This window comes from Cetorhinus maximus, chromosome 15, assembly GCF_964194155.1.
Source record: "Cetorhinus maximus chromosome 15, sCetMax3.hap1.1, whole genome shotgun sequence".
Classification (NCBI taxonomy): Eukaryota; Metazoa; Chordata; class Chondrichthyes; order Lamniformes; family Cetorhinidae; genus Cetorhinus; species Cetorhinus maximus.
In genome coordinates, this window is record NC_135893.1 from 27,025,303 (window position 1) to 27,041,718 (window position 16,416).

At 41.9% G+C, this 16,416-nt stretch overlaps 1 protein-coding gene across 1 annotated transcript in view; it reads right to left on the bottom strand.

The window, feature by feature from the left end:
• LOC144690565 (rho guanine nucleotide exchange factor 10-like protein) overlaps positions 1-16,416 on the bottom strand; it is a 173,129-nt gene that overhangs the window by 51,867 nt on the left and 104,846 nt on the right. Inside the window, exons 9-16 of the mRNA XM_078558178.1 lie at positions 13,675-13,791; positions 12,141-12,249; positions 9,299-9,405; positions 6,611-6,688; positions 5,055-5,234; positions 4,665-4,781; positions 2,916-3,008; positions 1,918-2,088 (exon numbers count right to left, since the gene is read on the bottom strand). Coding sequence (XP_078414304.1) covers positions 1,918-2,088; positions 2,916-3,008; positions 4,665-4,781; positions 5,055-5,234; positions 6,611-6,688; positions 9,299-9,405; positions 12,141-12,249; positions 13,675-13,791 — 972 coding nt within the window. The remainder of the gene's footprint in view (positions 1-1,917; positions 2,089-2,915; positions 3,009-4,664; positions 4,782-5,054; positions 5,235-6,610; positions 6,689-9,298; positions 9,406-12,140; positions 12,250-13,674; positions 13,792-16,416) is intronic.

Sequence of the window (16,416 nt, forward strand, 5' to 3'; positions counted from 1 at the left end):
AGTACTGAGACTTTATATTCTAAATTTATTAATTGAATTTAAATTCCACCAACTGCCATTGTGGGATTTGAACCCATGTCCCCAGAGCATTAGTCTGAACCACTGGATTGCTAGTCCAGTGATACTACCACTACATCACCATCCCCACTTAGTTAAAATAGAGATGATTAAAAGAGATGTGGAGTTCTTGACTCCAAAATACTCCTTTCTCCTGCTCTTTCTCTTGCATGATGCCACTTTTCTTTCTTAAATGGCTTGCAGTTATGTAGGACATCACTACAGGAGTTCCTCAGGGTAGTGTCCTCAGCCCAACCATCTTCAGCTGCTTCGTCAATGACCTTCCTTCATAAGGTCAGAGGTGGGGATGTTCGCTGATGATTGCACAACGTTCAGCACCATTCTGAGTCTCCTCAGACACTGAAGTAATCCATGTCCAAATGCAGCAAGATCTGGACAATATTCAGGCTTGAGCTGACAAGTGGCAAGAAACATTCATACCACACAAGTGCCAGGCAGTGACCATCTCCAACAAGAGAGAATCTAACCATCACCCCCTGACATTCAATGGCATTACCATCACTGAATCCCCCACTATCAACATTCTGAAACTGAACTGAATGAGCCATATAAATACTGTGGCTACAAGAGCAGGTCAGAGGCTAGGAATCCTGTGATGGGTAACTCACCCCCCTACTCCCCAAAGCCTGTCCACCAACTACAAGGCACAAGTCAGGAGTGTGATGGAATACTCTCCACTTGCCTGGATGAGTGCAGCTCCCACAACATTCAAAAAACTTGACATCATCCAGGACAAAGCAGCCCACTTGATTGGCATCCCATCCACAAACATTCACTCCCTCCACCACCAACGCGCAGTGGCAGCAGTGAGTACCATCTACAAGATGCCTGCAGGAACTCACCAAGGCCCCTTAGACATCACCTTCCATACCCATGACCACTACCATCTAGAAAGACAAAGGCAGCAGACACATGGGAACACCACCACCTGGAAACCACTGACCACCTTGATTTGGAACTATATCGCCATTCTTTCACTGTCACTGGGTCAAAATCCTGGAACTCCCTCCTGAACAGCATTGTGGGCGTACCTACATCACTGGACTGCAGCAGTTCAAGAAGGCAGCTCACCACCACCTTCTCAAGGGCAATTAGGGATGGGCAATAAATGCTGGCCCAGCCAGCAACACCCACATCCAAATGAACAAATTTTTTAAAAAGTGCTTTATGACCAACAATATCCAAAATATTTTGCAGCCAATGATTTACAATTGAATTGTAGTCACAGTTATAATGCCAGAAATGCAGCAGCCAATTTGCACACAGCAAGCTCCCTCAAGGTAGCAAGGTGACAATTCCAGATAATCAGTTTTAATGATGTTGGTTGATGAATAAACACTGGTCAGGGCACCCTGATCTTCGAATAGTGCTGTGGGATTTATTTATTTTAAATATATACACACCCACCCGAGAGCTGACAAGGTTTCAGTTTAACATCTCACCCCCCAAAAAAATGACACTTCAATAGTACAGGACTTCCTCATTGCTGCACTGGAGTGTTAGCCTGAAATTGTGTTCAAGTCCTTGGAGTGGCATTCGAGCACACAACCTTCTTATCCAATAGTACAAGTGCTGCTACTGAGCCACTGCTGACACTTTTGCAAAACGCAACAATAACAGGTTACACCTCGGAGATTGTGCAGTATTACTGTAATCATGCTGCTCCAATTCTTCCTGCCATTATCTGCTAAGGTACAGACCTGCAGTTATGTCCAGATATTGTTCTGCCATTAATATGGATTAGATTTAGAGATGCAATTGGCTGATGATTACTTGGGGTTATGTAAAACCTATTAGGTACAATTGCCGTCACTAACATCTCTTTCTGCACCTCCTGACCTTGTTGAGGTTGCGATCTCCGACGCTCTTTGCCAACTGCTGAATTTCAGCAATCTGATCCACCACTCGCTTCTGCTCGTTGAGTTTCTCTGCCAACGTTTCCAGCTCTGTCAGAGCGAGCTGCAATGAGAGCCGGTCTGGGTGCCCTTTTGGCGTATTCTTCAGCATATCCTGAATGAAGCAGAAGGCGCAAGCCGGAATAGTGGGAGAAAAGAGGAGAACAACACAACAGCTTGGTCAGTATCCAGAAGTTAAAGGCAGATTAATGATTCAGCCAGGATGCTTCAACAGAATAATTGACAGGGAAACAGAGTAAAAGTCGATGTAAGACAAGGGGCAGACTGAACTTGAACTAACTCAGATATTTATTTTCTCATATCCCAATAGTAGCTCCCAGCCAAGTAGGGCTTATACATAGGAAATAAGCTCATCTCCAAAATGTAAAGAAAAGCATTTTTATAGTCATAAAATTAAAACTCCTTGGAATGGATGTTAAATTAAGTAAATTTTATTTCCCCTGCAAAAGGTATCCAATTTCTTCCGGGCATACGTAAACCCAGCACAGGGTCAGCAGCCTATTCGAGTTTGGTGGGTGTTACAAAGGAGGCGGGAGGTCGGAGCTTATTCTGCCTTCACTAGAGGGTCGCCCATCAGGGCTCATCGTGTTGGAATAGTTGCCGAACCGAAAAACTCTCTTTTCAGCGTTCCCTTCTTACTTGTTTCACACTACTCTTGAATAATTGCACAACATCAGGAGCAGGAAGACCAACTTCTCCTGCCAGCCCATGTATTCCCCCCAAATCACACCCCAAAACTGCTGCCTTTAATCGGAGATCAACCAGCTCAGTACAGACCAGGGATCCAGCCTAGCAATTCATAGCTCAACTGTACAGGAAATGTACTTACACACTCAACAGGGCAGAGAGTGATGCTATTTTAATTTAATTGATGAGAATGAACAAGTTAATAGTCACAATTAAATTTATTTTCCCCCTCACCTGAAGTAACAGAATAAACTGTGGGAATCGTTGGATTGGCTTCACCATCAACCCGTAAAGTGTTATCCGGTCAGAATTGGAGGCTTGTTTCTGCTGTAGAAGATCAGACAAATTCAGTAATTTGCCTGCCCACTTCCATTGGCTGTACTATCTGCAAAGCATTCTGAACATGTAGCATTGCCTCACTGTGGCAACTCCTGCCTGGTATGTTGGCACTGGAGAAAAACCACTTTATGTGACATCCACATCATGCTACATGCTAACTGTTAGTCACCACAACCTCAAATGCTGCCTTGCCCACAAGCCAATCTCCTGAATACAGAGGTGGAAGAAACCGACTCCCATTTTCTACTGCAGCTGGGTGTCGAGTAGGAGAGGGGAATAAACTGCAAGACCAATAGTTTGATTGAACAATGTTATTTTATTATAGCCCCTTTCATTTTTCTGTATGAAGAGGAATTTTCAGGACCAGAAGACTGTGCAGCCCACCTGGCTGAAGTGCCGTGGGATCTTCTACATCCGCCTAAGGCAGCAGAGGGAGCCTCAGTTTGACACCTCATCCAACAGAGTCACGATACAATTAATTGCTTCCAATAGAAGGAACAGAATGTAATGGTAGAAACTAGTTTACATATCCCATTCTTTGAAAGATTAATACAGGACATGAAATGTTTAACATGTCGTTAATTCATTTTAACGAGCAATAGAATACTGGCACTTTACAAACTGGCTGGTTTCTGCTGAGATGAGGCAAATGATTGAATTTGCTGCCCCCTAGTGGAATGGATTCCCAGCATTCTTTGCAGTAAATATTTTAAATCCAGTATGGAGCAATTTAATAGAAATTTCACAGTGCCCATCTTAAGACCACAACAGAAACATTTGTTTGTCAAGAATGGGAGATTCATAATTATATCCCTTATCCAAAACAAATACAAGTCAAATGAATTTCTGCTGGTAAGTATCTGCTGTGAGACTGTGCCACACTGAACAAGAGGGCTTGATGCCTCATGTGTGCTGACAAAACTGATCTCAGCCAAGCTGGCACTAGGGGGTACAACAATTGGCTTCAGTGCCAATAAGGCTAAGGGGAGAGGTGCTAATGTTATGCTAACTGCATTGTTAAAGTTAAGGATAAACAGGTGGAAGGTATTGATTAAGTATCTTGAGCACACATAGAAAGGGACGCGGGATTGAGCTGCTGGTCCGCCCCGAGGTGAACTTCCGCCTGTCTGAGCCCCTGCTTCTAATTTAATTGGAAAAGCTTCCTTTAAAGTTTTGTCTTTTTGTTACAGTGCCCCTCTTAGGGGCTGTTAACTTGTTTATTATTGTTAATCAGAAGAGTATAGAAAGGGACACTGAGGTGTTAGTAGATAGGAGGCAGAGATGTGTACTGCTGCATTCTGATGAACCTACCATCAAGAAAAGGATCTGTGTCTAGTTTCATACTTCGCCATCTGGCTTGGATCAGTTTAGCAGGAGACAGGTGGAGATAAAGGAAAATAACTAGCCTCAGTTTGCACTCTAGATCAATATCAAATGACCCCTTTCGTGCCTTGTGAAAATGAAATTTTTTTTTTTTAAAAAGGGAAAATATTGGGTGATTTTTCATTTATTTTCACATTTGTAACAGTCATGGGTGGTTAAACCTTTAGGAGAAAGGGACACTTGGAAATAGGATGAATGTAGAGTGAGTGGCAGAACAATCAACCGCAGGGCAATAAAGTTGCCTCCTACACTTTAACTCACCTTCAGGAATTCCAGAAAAGCTGGTTTGGTTAGACAGGCCTTCTTAATGAGCGCCATAGCGTTGGTGAAGTTATTCACGTAGTCACTATATACATCCAGCACCATAGACTTTGAGAACTGCAAGCAAATAAACAAATACCATAAAATTACAGCCACAAGTTAGGACGGTAATCTGTGGACAAGATGTATCAAGTGTACCTCCCGAAGTGCTGTGAACCACAGCTCAGTATTATCAGAGAGATCCAGGCTGGGCTTTGAGAAAACAAGCAGCCCAGTAAGACTGGATAGCACCATCTCACTGCAGCCATTCCATCTCAGAGTGCTGCTGGGTGGCACACTGAACTCGGGAGGGTGAGCTAGAGAACGGGAAGAAGCACAGTGCACACTTACTGAAGCTACAAAAAGATCTCCGATTTTCTCCGTGGCATCCCACTCAGCTACCCGTGAAGACAGGGCAATCTGGAACATCGAATGGCATTGGAGAATTTCTTTCAGACGGTAAAATACCACCCGCAACTTTCTGATGCTCAGCAACTTTGGCTCCGCCTCTAGCAAAGGCTTCTTATATTCCTGAGAGAAAAACGAGGGAAAGAGGGAGCATTCAGAGATTTTAAAGAAAACCTGACTACTCAGATAACAGACTCAATATGGATTAGGTTCTCAGTACTTGTACTATGGACAGTGGTAAAGAGAAGGAGCATTGTAAGTGGTCCCTAACTTGTGCTGTGTGCCTGAGCCTCCGGTCATAGTTTGCTAAGTTGTCGTGAGCTGAGACTAAGTATCACCCCTTCTCTTTTTCTTGCTGCCCAGTTATAAGAGTATGGTAGTGTACTGGTTACTTTATGAGACTAATACATCCTGGCAGTTTGAGAATTTTTTTTCTAATTCATTAATGGGATGTGGGTGTCACTGGCAAAGCCAACATTTATTACCCAGCACTTATTGCCCTGAATTGATAATAAACCACCTTCTTGAACCTCTGCAGTCCATGTGGTGCAAGTACACCCACAGTTGTAAGAGATTTCTGAATTTACATACCATACAGTAAAAGCACAGGCCATTCAGCCCAGCCAGTCCACGCTGGTGTTTATGTTCCAATTGCGCCTCCTCCCATATATAGTTGTGACAAACAGCCGGGCAACAAGGGAGGACAGTAAATGTCAGCCTTACCCCAATATAGAGAATAAATTATTTCAAAAGTATAACAGAATCCAATTTGTAGGCAAAGATAACCCAGCATCCATAGCACCAAATTTCGATGAAAAACAGAATTAATGAACATAATTATTATTTCTATGGGTTTCCGCTCTCCTGCTGTGAGGAAGGAACTGTCACCTGCATTGGCAAGTTAGAAGCTCACCCCATGGGAATTTACAGACCGCGGCCCATCATTCTGTGGTCTGATGGTTACAGTATTCTTGTGAGTGTGCCTTGGACACCAGTTTAGTGAATGACACTGGATTAAACATTGATTTTAAACCCTGTAGGCAACAATAATCAATCTATTTTCCTTAACAGACATTGAACACAGACTAGTGTTCTTTGGACCGGTACCATTGTCCAGCATTCTTGGTTAATTCATTGTCGTTAGACCTCTACCCCATCATCTTTATAACAGATGGCACTTTGTTCCGCAGCTGTCAAGAAGGACTACCTCCTCCATTTCATCTCCTCTCCACCACCCTCCCATCCCCCCCAACAAGATATTTCAACCACTGATAGGATGCTCCAACTAGGACAAAGTGGTGACTTACACTGGGCACAGCAATTGGTTGTTAAGCTTCTGTACAAATCCTTTTGCCAGAATTGCCACACCACTCTTACAAATGCTGTGTTTATTTATAGGATTGTGTCTGGATAATGTTATGTTGCCTCCTTTTCTTCTTGATCCTTCAACCCTTCACAACAGAACACTTATGGCACATAATGGAATTCCAAACTCCTACCTGCAATATCCGCTTTAGAGACTCGACATAACTCCGCTCACTCTGTACAATAGAGCTCAATATATGTCGTCGCACAATCTGTTGGGTAGGATAAAAAGATATTCATGTTTCACAATCAATGGAAGATCTTTCAAGAATCAAAAATGTCTATTATAGTCTTCAAACTACAGAGTTCATGACTGATAACTGGAAACTGCGATACAGGAATGGTGTAGCTGGTGGCAAAAACCACAAGGTCAAAAAATGAGAGAGAGAGAGAGAGAGAAAGAAAACACAGCAAACTTCAGGCCAATTAGGCTGACATCAGTCATCAGAAAAAAGCTAGAATCTATTAAGAAAGTCTCAACAATACATTTAAAAATAAATCGTTGTACGATCAGACAAAGTCATCATGGTTTTACAAAAGGGACATAATGTTTGACAAATTTAAAGTTTTTTGAGGATGTAACTAGTAGGGTAGATAAAGAGGAACCAGTAGATATAATATACCCGGGTTTCCAAAAGGCATTTGTAAAGCACCACACAAAAGGTTAACAGGCAAGACAAGGGCTCGTGGATTTGAGAGTAATAGCATGGATGGAGAATTGGTTATCGGACAAGAAGTAAAGAATAGGCATAAACGGGGAATTTCAAGTTGGCAGGTTGTAACTAGTGGAGTGTTGCAAGGGTCATTGCTAGGCCCTCAGCTATTTACAATCTATAGTTATAACCTAGACAAAGAGACAGAGTAATGTATCTAAGTTTGCTGATGTTACAAAGCTAGGTGGAAATGTAAGCTGTGGGGAAGACACGGAGAGACTTCAAAGAGATAGAGACAAGTTAAGTGAGTGGGCGACAGATGGCAGATATTGTGTGGGAAGTGAGATATTATTCACTTTGGTCCTAATAGAAAAGCAGAACATTTTTTTAAAAAGAGGTAAAACTTGTAAATGTTGATGTTCAGAGAGAACCGGAGGTGCTTATACAAAGAACACAAAGTTAGTATGCAGGGCCAGCAAAGCAAGGCAAATGGCATGTTGGCCTTTATTGCAAGAGGATTGGAGTATAAGAATGAAGAAATGTACAATTGTACAGGGCTTTGGCGAGATCACATTTGGGATACTGCATGCAGTTTTGGTCTCCATATTTAAGGATGGATATCCTTTCTGTAAATCCAAAAGGGGAACACAGACCTTGAGCACAGGAAGTCTTAGTAGTAAAAAGTGCACTGTTTACCTTGTGACTTTTGTTGTGAATATGTCAAAAAGAAAATTACAGGTACCCTGTATTTATTATTCAGTGATACATCTTACTTTTCCAGCCATTTTATTTACTTCAGACTTTAGCTAGCCTCGGCTCAGGCTCTTGTAACGCAAGTAGACCTAGGCTTACATGCGGTATCCGAAAACCGAAATTATCTGAAATCTAAAACACAATCGGCATAGAGGGTTTGGGATGAAATATACTCTACTTATACTTGCACTGGAGGCAGTACAGTGAAGGTTCGCTAAATTAGCCCCTGGGGTGAGGGGGGTTGTCCTATGACAAGAGGCTGAGTAAATTAGGCCTATATTTGCTGGAGTTCAGAAGACTGAGGTGATCTCATTTGAACATACAAAATTCTGAAGGGGCTTAACAAGGTAAACACAGAGGTGGCTTCTGCTGGTTGGGGAATCTAAAACATGGGGAACAGTCTCAGGATAAGGGGCCGATCATTTAGGTCCGAGATGAGGAGAAAGTTCTTCACTCAAAGGGTTGTGAATCTTTGGAATTCTCCACCCCAGAGGGTTTGGATGCTGCATTATTGAATACATTTAAGGCTAGGATGAACAGATTTTTGGCCTCTCAGGGAATCAAGGGATATGGAGAGCAGGCAGGAAAGTGGAGCTGAAGCCCAAGATCAGTCATGATCATACTGAATGGCGGAACAGGCTTGACAGGCCATCTGATCTACTCCTGCTTCTATTTCTTCTATTCTTGTTTTTTGTCAAGATCAAGCAGATTGGTCTATTATCCAGATGAAGGGGACATGGTAATATTTAAAATGCACCAAGCCCCTCCATTGGAAACCAGAAGGACTCCAATAGTACCTGGAAAACCTCCAAATTGGGCATCCAGAACTATTCAAATAAGCCACTAAGAGGAAGAAAATTCATCAGCATTAATGAGGAGAGTGGCCGGTGCAGTGGGGCAGGGTTGGGGGGGGGGGCGGGGGGGGGGGGGGGGGTGTGGCAGTAGTGCTGAATGTAGAGGAAAGGCCATATCAAAAATGGGCGAGTTATCCTTCTACGGTCAATTTAAGGTGTACCGTTGCTAGGGATGTGGAAGCAAGTCACTTGCTTGCTCTCTGCCTAATTTTCTTCCCCATCCTCTCCTGAGGCACTGCCTCAGAATATGGCTCAGCTTACACTTTCCCTCCCCACCACCCCACTGGGAAACTACCCATGTGTCCATTCTTCCTGGATGGTGAGGAATCACTGTGCAGCAAACAGCAGGACCTCTCGATAATCTTTTCCCCTCTTCTTAACCAGGGTGACAGTCCAATGACAATTCTTCCAAACCACTGATCTGGCCAACTTAACAAAAGTTAGAAATCAAACTTGGGACCTTCCTGCCCGGACGCCTCAGCTGTTCAGCTATTGTTGTTGAGAAAAATCAGACGACAACAAAAGAACCCTTAGAGAGTGGAGGCATTAAAAGACTACACGCCTGTTGAGAGGTCAGCCCTGCTGGCATGGGGCTGAGCTCTGGTGGAGGGTGTTTTGAGTCCAACACCTGAACATCAAGATATCCAGCATCATCTTCTTCATACTGATCTGAAAAAATAAAATTCAAAATTACTTCACGCACCGGAAGCAAGACAATAATATTGTATTTCTCATACAATAAATGTATTAAAACATGGAAGACATTCAAGATAAATGGCATTTAACAGAGAACAGAATAAAAAGGAAAAAGGCAGGAAGAGAAAACATTTCACAGCTCAAACTGGTCATCACTAGTACCTCTTCTCTCATCCTTCTCTTTACTCTGTTCTCTTTTAAAACGTTGCTTCATCTTGAAAATCTCCCAGTTCTGTTGAAGAGTCTACATCTGAAACCTGAACTCATCTTCTCTCTCTACAGGTTCTATAACTGACATGTTAAGTGCTTCCAACATTTTCTGGTGCATCCAAATTTCCAGTATCTAAAGTTTCTCAGCTTTTTGTTTATAAAAGGGATTCTTGGATTAGTTAACTGGATACCCAGCCTGTTCTCAATGGCAACAGGGGCAATGTTCAGCACTACAGGCGACCTCAAGGCCTCTGGGCAAGGGAGGAAGAATTTTCAATTTCAAAAATTAAACTGGCCAAGTTCCTAATTGTTGCTCACTGTGTTGTTCAGGTTCAAGATGGACAAGGAAAGAAACCTGGCCAATTCATACATCCGTGTGTGGAGGAATTGGCTGCTGACACTCACTGGCAAAACTTACAGATGAAGAATGGTGACTATCGGCGAGAATAACTCACACTCCTGGAAGTGACCAGCATGATTCAGCAATTAAAGAGAAGGGCAAGAAATAAAATGTTACTATATTAGAAACTATGACTGATTTGTTTCACTCATGTTAGCAAATGACCTCAGTACAATCTGAAGTCTACTGTAAATTTATTTTAAATTATCAGTTTCTGCTGTCTCTTTTGTAATTAACACAGCTCAAAATGCAACTCCTAGATGCAATAGTACTGCAAGTACTTCCATAAAAGATGGGCCTCTATTTTTGGACAAGACAATAAGATTACACAATGAAAACAATCGTTGTAGCCGTGCAGGAAACTGAGACTCTACAGATTAGCTCTCTTGAGCAGATATTTATGCACTGAAGGATGCAGCCACAGATTCATAAACAGACATTGCAGGAGAGACCGGAAGATGGCATCTACTTATGAAAAAATGCATGTTAACATTCTTACAATAGGTCAAACCTTTGGCACTAACCTTCATTCATCTATCCACTTTTTAAAAAATATATGTGCTGGTGAACTGTTCCACTGGCACTGGCTGCCCTTGGGTAGCTCACCCTCATAACTGTTGTTTTTGTGTAAAGGTCAAGTTAGGTCTTCAGCCATTGGGAAAAATGGGCAATAGTGCATCACTAGCCCAGTTTACATCCTGCCCAATTTTCTTTTCCATTCTGTGCGTGATGTGGAATGAGTTGTTTATTCACTATCACTTGCTTGGCACCACCACCCCAGGTGTCAGCAGGGTACTCATTCATGAAGGTCACCACAACTGAGCTTGATATCCCCTACACACCAGTTTTTACTCAGAATAAATATATATTCACAGGATGTGGGCTTCGCTGGCTGGGCCAGCATTTATTGCCCATCCCTAGTTTCCCTTGAGAAGGTGGTGGTGGTGAGCCACCTTCTTGAACCGTTGTGGTCCATGTGGTGTAGGTACACCCACAGTGCTGTTAGGAAGGGAGTTCCAGGATTTTGGCTCAGCGACAGTGAAGGAACGGTGATATATTTCCAAGTCAGGATGGTGAGTGACTTGGAGGGGAACTTCCAGGTTGTGGTGTTCCCACCTATCTGCTATCCTTGTCCTTCTATATGGTAGTGGTTGTGGGTTTTAAGTGCTAACTGGCTTAATAATACTCAACTGAGCTACCAGGTAGGGTGGTGGTGATGCAGAAACTCCACAATCACTTAACAGTTAAATCCTGCAACAGGCAACCATGGGTTCTTTCCAGTACACAAGAGGGCTGAATGCCTACCCCAGCCACCTTGTGAACACGAAGTTAGTCAGCTCTAAATTATCTCCAACAGCACTCTCGAGTCTCTTGCCTAAAGAGTCTCTCTGCATAGCAACCTGGCCCATAATTCCAATACCATTTATAATGTTGGTAACGTCACCATGACCATGTCCAGCATAGTTCTGGAATTGACCATTACAATGCGCTTTCCAAAAGCAAAATTGGGGAAATCTCCAGTTTTCTTAATCTGATGGATTTGCCGCTGTAAATTCAGTACCTTTAAAATTGTTTAAAAAAGGTCAGCTTGGCAGGACAGCAAAAGGGATCATAGAAGATTCCTATGTCATGTTAACAGAGCATTAGACTTATGGAACAAGTTCTCAAGGAAGACAGCATATAAGGGAAGACAAGTAAGCAATGTTTGGAGAAGGGAGAGGTTGAAGGACATTGTGATGAGGCTGAAAGATAGGACTAGGACTAAGACAAACTAACAAAAGGTGAGTTTGTTGGACCAATTGCCCTTTCATATTTTTAAACACTTTCTGCAGCATCACAACAATCCTAGCCCATCTTTCCTATTTGACAAGGTGCCAAAATCCCAAAGCTAAGTTTTGGCTCATTCGCAAATGTAGTTATCAAGATCCAAAAAAGGCCTATAGTTTGTACGTAATAATACTTGCAAAACACCAGAGGAAATAAGTCTTCCCAAAAGCCTAGAAAGAAGAGTTACATTTTCCACATAATCTTCTTGGAAAGTAATGGTATTGATTATATTTAAAGAACCCATGATGTAATTCAAACCAATTAACAATACCTTGAGGCTCTCTCTTTTGAAGGAATGATACTTTCCGCATTACAGCATTTTTTGTCTTCTCCAGCCCATCTTTAGTCCCATTTCTTGCCGCCTTCATTAGCTGCTGCATCTAGTGTGAAGAATAATAAGACAGTCAATATGCATGTGCATTGGAGCTGGCATTCTTCTACCAATGACTCCAATAAAATGGAGGTTGCTGATATCTGGAGAAATCACTCCTTCAGGTAATTGTTCCTTCAAAAACAAAGCAAACTTCAAGCAGAATTGTTCAGACAGTGAGTTTTGTTCAGAATCACAAAAAGTCCAGCGTCCAGCAAATCATTTCTAGCTTCAAATTTCTCTCACCTTTCTTCCCTCATTTCTCTAAAGTTCTGAATTCACATTTTCTACAGGTTCTCCCTTCACCCTCAGGCATTGAAATCAAAACACTTTGTACCATTGTCTGCTCTAATTTTGTAACTTTCTAAAATCCACCATTTCCATCATCAAACCACTTCTATTTCTTATGATCTTAGGAGAGGAGTAGGCCATTCAGCCCATCAAACCGCTCTGTCATTCAATAAGATAATGGCTGATCTGATTTTCGCTTTCCTGCCTGTGCCCATAACCTTCCTTCATAGATCAAAGCTCTGTCTAAATCAGCCTTGAACTTTTCAGTGACTCAGCCTCCACTGCTCTCAGGTAGAGAATTCCAAAGGCTAATGTCCCACAGAGAGAAGCAATTCCTCCTCATCTTAAATGGGAGACCCCTTATTTTGAAACTGTACTCCCTAGTTCTAGACTGCTCCTCAGTAGGAAAACATACTCTCAGAATCTTACGTTTTAATAAGGTCACCTCTCATTCTTCTAAATTTCAATGAGTATAGGCCCAACCCGCTCAAAATTTCCTCATAAGACAACCCCATCATCCCAATCTGTGGAGTGAACCTTCTGAACTGCTTCCAATGCAATTGTATCCCTCCTTGGAGAAGAGGTCAAAACGTACGCACTATTCTCAGTGCAGACTCACCAATGCACTGACATTTCTTCAATGTGGAAGCTTGGGAAATGAAAGCAGTGTGGTAGGGCATCAGACAGAGCACTCTTTTATTTTTAAAGAGAAGATGATTCAGTATAGCTTTTTGGATCCGGCATTATGTAATAAACTTGTGAACCTGTCACACTGCTGATTTTTAAAAATGCAGCAAGGAGAGGAATAGTAGTGTTGAGAAGGTAGCCAGTTTTAGCTCAAGCACTTGCAGGTCAAATATCAAAGAGCTAGATTCAGAGTAAAGCTTTCTGTGCTCAACTCCAAACTCCAAAAACATCCCCATTGTTATAGTACCTCATCTCGCAATCCAGCCATCCTGCGGCCTCGCTGAAATTGGGGCGGTTTTGTACTGTGGGGCCTTGCCCACTTGAAACTGGGCTGAGCCTCCCCAAGTGCTTAGTCTCCAGATTTTGTCTTTACGGCAACATTAAAGCCTCACTCCCCGGTACTATCAGTGTCACTGGGGCTCTCTAACCTGAGAGAAGTAAAAAGGTGGAGAGGTACCTTGCAGTCATATCGCTGTTTCAGCTCCTGTACGTCTCTGCCCCTGACTTTCATGGCCAGGAATTCTCTCTTAGTCCTGGTGTACTTCTCCTTCAGTCTACTGAGATCCGGGGAAAGCTGAGCAGCAACCAGGAGAAGAGGGCGAGCACAAGAAAGGAGGAATAAAGATGGGTGGCAGAGGAATAGAAGTGCATGAGAGTTAGTGACGTGGTATGAAAAGACACGGTGCGCATTAACATTCAATGAAAGTCCAGTACTGCTAGCGTAAAGATACAAGCACGGCAGACAGAAATGAAGTTAATGTTAGAGGTCAGGTTTAAGGTGCTAACCCTGTTGGCTTTATCAAGTATCAATAAAAGTCTGCTTTGATCAGACTGGCACCAGAAAGTGATATCTGCACCAAAGGCTGACATTCAAAAATAGGCAGCATTAAGTGCAAGAGTGGAGGAAGCACAGTTGAAGCAAGCAGTCTGCCCTATGCAGGAGAGTCAAATACTCAATGGAACCAGAAGGAAGGAACCAGCTCCAGGTCCAAAAGTGTATCCAAGCCATTCAAAAATACAACATATCACCCAAGCAAAACTGAAATGTCCCATACACAACATCTAGGAGTACTTTATTATTAAACTCAAGCATTTACAATATTGGTCCAAGTTTGCACTTAAGTCTCAAATACACTGCCAATTGAGAATGTCTAGCAAACCATGCATACCACACCCATCAACAGCTCAACTGTACCATGTCTTACTGAGCCAGGAGGTTCCCAAGTTTGTTTCTATTTGTAATCACCCCCAATGCTGCCCAGTTAAAATTAACTAACTTCAAATATTGTGTTTTACAAATTTATTTTCCTCTTTTATCCATCCTCCCCAATAATCTGACTGTTGTCATTAGGAATATACAATATTTGTTCTGTAATTCTCCTCTTTTAACATCGGACTCCTATTTCAATATGTCCGAGAGATCACGCGCACATTTCGCTGTATTATGAAAAACATTTCTTGTGCCCTGTCCCTAGACTCATTGCTGGCTTTTACTCGCCCACAGAAACAGCAAGTGGTACATCAAAATATTTACAAGTCAATGGACAAAGGTCTGACCAGTGAAGAAATGTTATCTTCAGTCAGGTGCCACTACATTAGGAACTGATAACCTGGACTGCTCATACGTCTAATTCACCTTTGACCAACCATCACCCTGCAGTTAAGGTACAGTGACACAATTCATTTAAAAAACACACAAGAACATTATCACATTAGTTTTCATGCAAGTTTATCAGAAACTGAAGAAAACATGCCGAAGAGAATTATTAGTTGTTTGAAAGTTTGAATTACCCAGGACTAGAACAGTGCTGGCATAAGGAATCAGGATACTAAATGGTCACAGCCCTCAGATAATAAACAACTCCTGTTTCAAAGCATTCCCAAACATATATGACTCTCAATGCATCTGCAAGTGTTGTGCAACCTGTAATGAACCACAAATTAGCAAAACTGAAGGCAGTAAAATTTGTGCATTACACCACAATAAAAATATAGAATATAGCCTCTAGTTCCCTGCTGCTTTTTCCATGGCAACACCTTGACCAGAGTTGATTACCAACCAACCAATCAGCACCCTTTTCTCCTGTAGTATAAATTGTGATAATTTGAAATTGGCATTCTTGGGTTGTCCTGATGAGTGCAGGATGAAAAGCTTCAGCAGCATGTTTTTTCAGTAATAATCAAAAATATAGCAAGTCAATTAGGTCTAACATTGCTAGTCTGTGTGTGGGAAAACAGTGTATCCTGGTCTATGAGTAATTGCTCTTTTTCACTTAATCGTGCAACAGTTGAAACTATTGCTTTATACCCATATATTTTACGAATACTTAGATTTTACTGAACAATATTCAGGCCTCTATTTAATTTACACAAGTTACTTCCTTCATCCAACTCCTTTCCCTTCATGTTTTCCATTTATTGCCATCTTTCAACAGCAACCTGCATTTATTTAGCACCTTTTATCATAGAAAATAAACTTTCCATGGTGCTTCACAGAGCAGGTTTACCTTTGCTCTCAAATCGGATTTCCTCCCACCCCAACCAAAGCTGCAAGCATTATTACGAAGAGCAAAAAACCCCTGTAACAGTAAGCCGGGATTCGTCCAGGAATCTCAGCTCGCCAGAGGTTAATTTAATTGGTTGTCAACTTTCAAAAAATCTTTAAACCATATATTGATGAAGGAAATATCACATTGATAACTTAAATGATTCATCTATCCAAAGGTTCAAAAGCTCACTTGAATCTCCTGCACGCATTTTATTTCCCTTGAAGCAGAACGAAGCATTTAAGTCAGGAATTTAAAATTGAAGTTGAGGTCAAAAGCTCCAAGCTTTGAATCTAAATGACAATTTTTAAAAATATACTGCCAAAGCATGAAAACAGTATTTCCCAACATGTCAGACATACAAATGCAGGTGGTTTTATTTCTTAAATATTCAGAATAGCTAGACAAAACAGATCCGTAGGCTTTGTTTCTTCATTAGCTCAGGATCCCAAATTTCCACTCTTGCTTCCCCCAGACCTTCTGTTGAAAAGCTGTTAGCTTCCTTAGCTGAAGCTTTGCTCCCTGTTACAAATATGAAGTTTATAAGATTATGATGTTTTAGGGCTGTATCTTTAATTTGTGGCTAAATGGAGGAATGAGGTTGGAATTAAGCCTAGCATCAAGCCAGGGTGGGTGGCTGGCTGTCAAAAGTT